At 39.9% G+C, this 8,587-nt stretch overlaps 1 protein-coding gene across 5 annotated transcripts in view; it reads left to right on the top strand.

Annotated features, from left to right (window-relative positions):
* The window catches only part of cadm1a (cell adhesion molecule 1a), a 456,892-nt gene that overhangs the window by 386,040 nt on the left and 62,265 nt on the right, over nt 1-8,587 (top strand). For all 5 annotated transcript variants that reach the window (XM_005725349.1, XM_005725351.1, XM_005725352.1 and 2 more), the window contains one exon: nt 120-292. In XM_005725349.1, the coding sequence (XP_005725406.1) occupies nt 120-292 (173 nt within the window). The remainder of the gene's footprint in view (nt 1-119; nt 293-8,587) is intronic.

The raw sequence follows: 8,587 nt of genomic DNA on the forward strand, positions 1-8,587 counted from the left end.
TATATAAAAGGTATTGCTGGTATAGGGGATCAATAAAAGATCTCAAAGACTGGCCGAAACTAGCTGATGAAGAGCAATGTGATCTTACTCCTGTACTTACTCTGGTGTTTTAATTTCAGGCCACAGCGGGTGAACTGGTTGAAGGTGGATGACGACGTACCTTCCCATGCAGTTATCACCGGCGCCGATCTTTACATTGAAAATCTAAACAAGTCCTACAATGGAACCTACCGTTGTGTGGCATCCAACTCAATTGGAGAGGCTTACGATGACTACACCCTCTATGTCTATGGTACGTTCATCTATCACTGATCCACTAATATTTTATTATCTCTTACTGAACAAACTTCCAGGTCTTTTCCTTTACTTTCTGAGGCTTTCTTTCTTCAGAGGACCAGTTCTAATAAAGTATGAATTGTTGCTTCCTTGTACTCTCTCTGAGCTATATTAACATTTAAAGATCTTCAAACCTTTGGCCTTTTTGAAGAGGTTTTAGGAGAGTGAACATAAACAGCAGAATAATTTATTTGTAGAGTGATGAATGATTTTTAAGACTGGTAAGCAGTTAACTCTGGTGCTCATTACTAGCTCTTGGAGCACACTGAATACTCTACTGGCATAATCCAGAGTATGCAGGCCGACTTTTAAATAAGGTCTCTGTTTTATTACAGCATAGACTTATTATATTTATATGAACAGCTTGTCACTGTACTCTGTTCACTTTGTTAACCTAACTGCCATGCACCTTCATGTAGGAAATACATTACAAAAACATTTGGTCTCTAATAAACTTTTAAATGCATGATTATTGTTATTTAAACAGGATTGTTGTTCGTCTTACTTGTGCCTCAGTAACACACCTATGCTCAAGCAACTACTTAAGATGTTGCTTCTATTTTGTTCAAAGAAAACACGAAGATCCTGTCTCACAATTGTGTCTTTGTATTTTGACTGGCTATTTTAATTAGACACATTTTTGCATACACACATTTTAGATTTTACAAACAAATTCTTGTGACATGTCTTGAAATTTTAAATACTTTGCTGCAAAAATGGAATTCCAGATATAAGAAGGAAATGTATTGTTAGTTTGACTAGTGGATATAACAAATATAACTTAATAGTTAAAGTTAGAAAAATAAAAAATATCACATTTTTTGATGGCTTTAAAAATATTAAGTTCACTAGGTAGTGTGGATTAGTTCCAGACTTCTGAATTTAGCTCTGAGCGTAATAAACTAAAGTTCTTGTAGGCCCTAGAAGCACACTAGAAGGTGGTCGGCAATTGGAGAAAACAATAATAGCTGCAATTCCCTTCAGTGTGTGGTTTGCTCAAGAAGTAAACATCACTACATCTGCTCCATTGAGTTATTGCATTTTGTTTTTAATATACTGGCCCTGAGACCACAGAGTATTATTACGTCCTAATATAGCTTAAGTGATTTTTATGTATGTGCCCTAAAATTTGCCTTAAATGGCTTTATGATCTTTACAACATATACCACAATAATACAGGTAAGCAAAAATTACTTTTATAGATGATGCAAAGTATGCCCTCAGCTTGCTGCCTGTATGTTGGAGTTGCTTGAGGATGCTCCACCTGTGGACTCTGTTGTCCTCTTGATAGGCTCCAATGCTCATGTGGGCATGATTGGGAGGAACGGCCTGCCAGATCTGAACTCAAGCAGTGTTCTGTTACTCGATTTCTGTGCAAACCACAGTTTGTCCATAACAAACACCACATTCAAACAGAGGCACTCTAGGCCGCATGTCGATGATCGATTTTGTAATCGTTTCATCAGATCCATATATGCAACCATATGTTCTAAACACTTGGGTGAAGAGCAGTGCTGAGCTGTCAACTGATCACCACTTGCCAGAGGTCCCTGTCCACAAGATCTTCAACTCCCACATCCGGCAGAACTTTGACAGCATTCCAAGGGAGATTGAAGGAGGTCACTGAGGCAGTTTAACAACTCCTTGGTGGCAGATCCCCTGGGGCTGATAGAATAGAATAGAATTAGAATAGAATTCAACTTTATTGTCATTGCACATGTCACAAGTACAAGGCAACGAAATGGAGTTTGCATCCATCCAGAAGTGCTTTAGTATAGATATATTACAAGACATATATATTATATATTACATACAAGTTACATTTCCATAAATATATATTACAAAAATGATGAGTTTCACCCTGAGTTCTTGAAGGCTCTGGGGTTGTAGGGTTGTCTCGGTTGACATGCCTCTACAATGTTGCACGGAGATCAGGGGAGGTACCTCTGGATTAGCAAACCGGGGTGGTTCCCATCTTTAAGAAGTGGGACCAGAGGGTGTGCTCCAACTATAGGGGGATCAGACTCATCAGCCTTGTAGCAATGGGCCAGACACCCATTGCTACCCATTGCTGATTATATAACCGCTGCAAGAGCTTGGTCCGCATAGCCAGCAATAAGTCGAACTAATTCCCAGTGGGTGTTGGACTCCAACAGGGCTGCTCCCTGTCACCAATTCATTATTTTTATGGACAGAATTTCTAGGCATAGCCAATGGGTGAAAGGCTTGGCTCAGCACCTCCAAGTCTGAGGCCATGGTCCTCAGCCAGAAAAGGATGGAGTGCCCACTCCAGAGATCGACAAATGGATTGCTGTTGCCACAGTGAGGTGAATACTGTACCAATCCATTGTCGTCAAGAGAGAGCTGAGTGTAAAAGCACAGTTCTCGATTTACTGGTTGAGCTACATCCCTACCCTTACCTGTGGTCACAAGCTTTGGGTAGTGTGCAAAAGAACAAAATTGCGAATACAAGCGGCGGAAATCAGGTTTCTCCGAAGGGTGGCTGGCTTCACCCTTAGAGATGGAGTGAAGAGTTTGGCCATCCCTGAGTGACCTCCTGTGTGAGGTGTTCTGGGCATGTCTCACCGAGAGGAGGGGCACACCCAGGACAAATTAAATCTCTCAGCTGGCCTGGTGTTCCCCCGGACAAGGTTGAGGAGGTGGCCAGGCAGAGGGAGGTCTGGGCTTCTCTGCTTAGGCTGCTGTCCCCCTGGCTCGGACATGGGTAAGCGGAAGAAAATGGATGGATGTATGGATATGATGCAAAGTGTACACGGCTACATGCTATCTTTTCATCCCCCAGCTGGGATCACTGGATGAGGGGTGTGCATTCCGTTAAGCACCGGAGCTCCTGTCCACATACCTGGAGTTATACCACACCAGCTTCAGCCTACTTGGACCAGTTTTACTCACTTATGTCGCTTCCATGTTGGTCCCTTCTTTTTCTGTATGCATTTCTGTCATTCTCATAAACATATTCTCAACATGTTTTTGTATTGTTGATACCAATAGCATTTAATACCCGAGCAAGGCATTATACTCTAATGCGCTCATTTTCCCTGACCAAAATTACTTCACTATCCCTTTTGGTAGACCCTGAGCATGCAGAGAAATAATTTGGCTGCTATTGTGAGATGGAATTAGCAGAGTGGCAACGCTTGGGGTTTATTTTTTATGTGGGGTGTGAAATACAAGTTCAGTGCCTGATGGACACCAGCTGAAAAGATGTTATTTACAGCAGAGCGAGCTGCTGTGCTAATGATGAGTACACTAAAACAAGAGAGGTACCATTGCAGACCAGGAAATGGCTCACCGCCACCTGCTGTATTATATTTATTAGTTATTATGTTAGCTGTGTCTTTTCCAGAACTATTTTTTTCTCCTTTTTATCCAAGGATAGTATGAAATCACTGCTACCTAACTATAGATGTGGAGCTTTCTCCAAATTTGTAACATTTATAAACATGAACAAAATTTTTGACTGAAAAAACTTTTCCACATTTACTGAGCCACTAGGGCACAGTAACTGGTAACAACTGCAATTGAACCTGAGTAATTTGTTCATGTTGGAGAGGAGGTTTAAATCACATCTGAAGCCTCCTGCCAGAGAGGCAGTCCACACTGACAATCTCTCTCCACAGGCATTATACTAAACAGCTAAAGGACTAAATACTCTATCCTGTAGGAAAATATGATGCTGAATTTTTTTTTCAACTACACGTATTCAAACAAAACCATTTTTTAAATAAAGTCATGCTGATGTGTTTATCATAATGGTCTTTTTTAATAATTATATTTTGCACAGAACTGTAAAACCTTTGTAACAGATGTAACAATGTAGCTGAAGCTGTAATGTGATTACTGAATTTAGTACTGTACAGTACTTTGAAAGAAACATTGTGAATATAGGTCAAACTCCAGCTACATGTTTAGTACAGTCATTGTACAATGCAATGTGACCACAGTAATAGTGTTATTTTGTAACAATGTAACATTGCTACTTTGTAACATGCGCACTAACCCTAAAAGTGCCTGTCTGTGCATTCAGATGTGTTTGTACTCAGTTACAACACAGATAAAAGCATCAGTAGCAGTAAAAGTGTACCTTAAAGCCATGTTGTCCCTAAGTAGCAAAATTCATAAATCACAACTTTGCATTCAGTATAAATTTTGTGGTATTTATTGCTGGCATTTTGTGCCTCTCTCTCACTAGTCCTAACCAACAAAATCCCATGGTGAGGGCTGCAAGTCGGCCTCTCTTATCCACCCACACTCCCCCTGGTGAGAGAAACACAAAGATAATCATGGTGCAACATGTGGGCAACTAAAAGCCTTGCACACAAAAAAAGAAATCCGCCATTAAAACCACAGAAGACCTCCATCCTTTTAGAGCTAGTCTTTTGATGACTTTGATGTGTCCGTGGGTCCCACACTCCTAATGTCTACAGTAATTCAGCAGCCAATCGTGCCAAACATTCGCCGTGCTAATGGGAAGACAGGATGTTGTGGTAGAGCTGTCAGAAGCTGATTCTCACATTATGTTTCAGAGCTCCTTCCAACACACATATGCACACACACACACACACACACACACACAAACACACACACACACACACACACACACACACACACACACAAACAAGCATGCCACCTGCTGCTCCAGCACTATCAGCACCATGAAAGCATCTCTGCAGTCAACCTTTTACGTCAGCAGTAGCTTTAAGAGGGGCATGGCTCTGCACAAAAACATGACCCCTATAGGCAATAAACTGCTTGAGTGAGTCACACTGACCTCAGCTTTGTTCTCGTGTTTGTGTTCCATTTAGATAAAAATGAGCTCTGATGCATATGCCCATTTCATTTTGGTTTGTTTTGGGTTGGTGCGATAGCTGCCAGTCACACTGCGAGAGCTGTCAGTTAAACTAAATACATGGATCGTGACTACGTGAAAAATAGAATTCCACACAGCATTCCACTGCTTGCTGCCAGACGCATTGCAAGATTCATTTGAGATGGTACAGAAAAATAGACCAATGATTAAATTTTATAGTTAGAAATTATTTTTATAGCAATTCAAAATCTAGATTACTTTAAAAATCATTAACAGACTGTTAGTTGTTATGGCTGTAATTTACAGTATAACAGGATATTATAAGCGTATAGTGAAAATTAAAAGCCGAAAAAAGGCTTCTCACCAAAAATGTTTCTGGTCAAGTTTGTCCCTTGCTCTTCTGTGCTTTTCAAACAACATCCCAGGAAATTTTGGTAAAATATGTAAATATATATTCTCACGTTGTATAAATTATTTAATATTATGTGTACCTGAGTGATTTGTGAAGTTCTGTCAGCCTAATGTCAGAATGTTCTTATTGTTACAATACACTTCCAACTTGCACTCACTGGGCACTTTATTAGGTACAACTTGCTAGTACAGCATTCCAGCCCTTTTTGCCTTCAGGACTATCTTATTTCTTCATGGCAAAGATCCAACAAGGTGCCGGAAACATTCCTCAGAGATTTTTCTCGATATCAATATCATGGTATCACACTGTTGCTGCAGATTTGTTGGCTGCAAATCCATCATGCAAATCTCCCATTCCGTCACATCCCAAAGCTGCTCTATTGGATTGAAATGTGAGTACATTCACTTGTCAGGTTCAAGAAACCAATCTGAGATTTGAGTTTTGTGACAAAGTCCTTTATCCTGCTGGAAGCAGCAATCGGAAAATGGGTGCACAGTGGTCATAAAAGGATGGACATGGTGAGCAACAATACTCAGGTAGACTGTGGAATTTAAATGATGTTCAGCTGGTGCTAAGAGGTCCACAGTGTGCCAAGAAAATATCCCACACACCGTTACACCACCAGCAGTACCTACAAGGGGATGAATGCATGTTTTCATGTTTGTTCAGACCGAATTCTGACTCTGCCATCCAAATGTCACAGAGTTAGACCAGGCATGTTTTTTTTAATCTATGCCACCAACAAACATGCAAGTTTCAAAATCACTTAGATCACTTTTTTATCCACATTCTGATGCTCAGTTTGAGCTTCAGCACTTAGATATTTGTTAATTAAATATTTCTGTTAAAGAGCAGTTAAACAGGTGTAACTAAAAAACTGGCCAGTGAGTGTGAATTGCATCCAACCTTACTGACTAAAGATTCGATTTTCCCTGACAAATTAACAGAAGCAAAAATACCGAATTTAATTTAACCTTATTTCTGCTGGGATTTTAAAAGTAAAGCAGAGCAGAGTAGCAACACTTCAGCATGTTTTTCCAACTATCATTCAGCTTTGCCTGGAATAACAAAAAGATATTGGCACTAGCTGTTTAAAAGACCTCTTATCAACAGCTTCACCAAACCCCCCCCCCAAAAAAAACGGTTTCATGTGGCAATGCCACACAAATGAGTCAGTTCTTGATTTTAGGCACAGCACTTGGTCAATAATGCATACAGTTAGTTATACCTTTATAATGTTACACAATATGTGCCTGTGAGGCAGAAAAGAGCAGTATGGGCTGCTGTTTAGTCCCCAGCCTCCTCCTTGGGATCTCAGTATAGCTCCTGAATGAAGAAGCAACAATATGTCTTGTTATTCCTTGGCATAGACCAAATGACCTGGTTAACATGTGTGAAAGCACACTTGTGTTAACTGGGCAGATTAAAGAGTTCCATAAAATAAGTAAATACATGCTAATTGCTAGCTACCATATGTTGCCTCCAGGCTATTTCATTCAAGTCCAGTATATCACGAGATCCCGCATATATATGCAGGGTAATAAAGATGAAGGCAGTAATACTAAGCCAAAAAATAGAAACAAATGTAACCAATTACCAGTGTTATTGCTTCAGCAATGCAAAAGGAGATATCGTGAAAAACCATCAATTTTAAATGACTTCCATAAAATGAAAATTCTCTGCCACTCTGTCAACCTCGGGCCTTAAAGCACACACAATATAGCTCTGTAACTTGCAGCTATGTAAAGTCTTCATTGGACCTCCACCATCATTACTCCCTGTGCTCGGCAGACAAAACAAATACAGCCATATAGCCGGCATCTCCTCTAATGCATTTGAGTCCTAAATATTGTGACCCTAAGTGATGGAGAGCACCATGAGACTGGCTGACACTAACAATGTTAACAGTGAAGAAAGCAGTCTGTATTGCTCCAACTCTCACTGCCTCTCATACTTCACAGGGTAAGAAAACACAACCATCAGGGTTTTCCTTTCACAGTCGAGTGAGACCCAACGCCGAGGGGTTTTAAGTTGTTTACAGGCTGCCGCTTACCCAATAACTGAGTTCTCTTCTTCTCTGCTCCTACACCAGCACTGGATTTTATTGCACACTAGCAGCATGTTTAGTGACCCTGTTGCTCTCAGTCATCCTTCTACTTGCTTTACACTTCTTCTCCTTCAAATTGCATGGCAGTTTTTCCCCACAAATCACTGTTATCTCTTAGAGTCGGATCCAACACGCCTTGAAGAGTGTCCCAAAACACCCCGTTCAAGCTGCCTGTGCTCTTAGTTGCTTAAATTGCACTTGAGTGGAAGTGAAATTGCAGATGTAAAATGTTCTGAGGAGGAAAAGTAATTCATCACTTCCAAAACAAATTTGTATGGACTTTATGTTTTAAATCCCTTCTGTCTGTTATTAAGACGTAACAAGATATATGAGAGGCAATATTTTAGATGTTTCTTTAAAATGTATCACCACAGGCAAGATGGGTTGTGTCACAGTGGCTTTCACTCTTAAGTTACAATTATACACAATTTCACATGGAAATGGCTGTCAGGTCCTGTCAGGTGCCCATTACATTAATGAATATCAAAGTATATTTGTGCGTGTTTGTTCATATTCTCAAATTAGAGAGCAGCTTTTTCACTTTTTGTCTCTGAATGAAAGAACCTCAATTCTGAATAGGTTGTATACTGGACTCAACAACATCCTTCAAGAATTGTGTTGTTGCTATTTTAGTTACTTTTTATATATTTTGTAATTTCTCAGTGGAAATAGAAATCAAACTTTACAGTTCAAAGAATTTTTATACACATTTACAACTTTGGAATCTGAAAAAAAGACAATTTAACCCTTTAGAGCCGGTCGGAGCGGGCACGCTCTGTTTTGCATAACTATTTTTAAATCCCGCTCTGCAACCACGTAAGCTAGCGCAATAATTTTTTTTGCATATGAAACCGGAGGAGTTGTACTTACATCGTATTTCAAAAATAAAACTTTGAAGACA

Source organism: Pundamilia nyererei, unplaced genomic scaffold (assembly GCF_000239375.1).
Source record: "Pundamilia nyererei isolate P.nyererei 1_Seehausen unplaced genomic scaffold, PunNye1.0 scaffold00015, whole genome shotgun sequence".
In the NCBI taxonomy this organism is placed as follows: Eukaryota; Metazoa; Chordata; class Actinopteri; order Cichliformes; family Cichlidae; genus Pundamilia; species Pundamilia nyererei.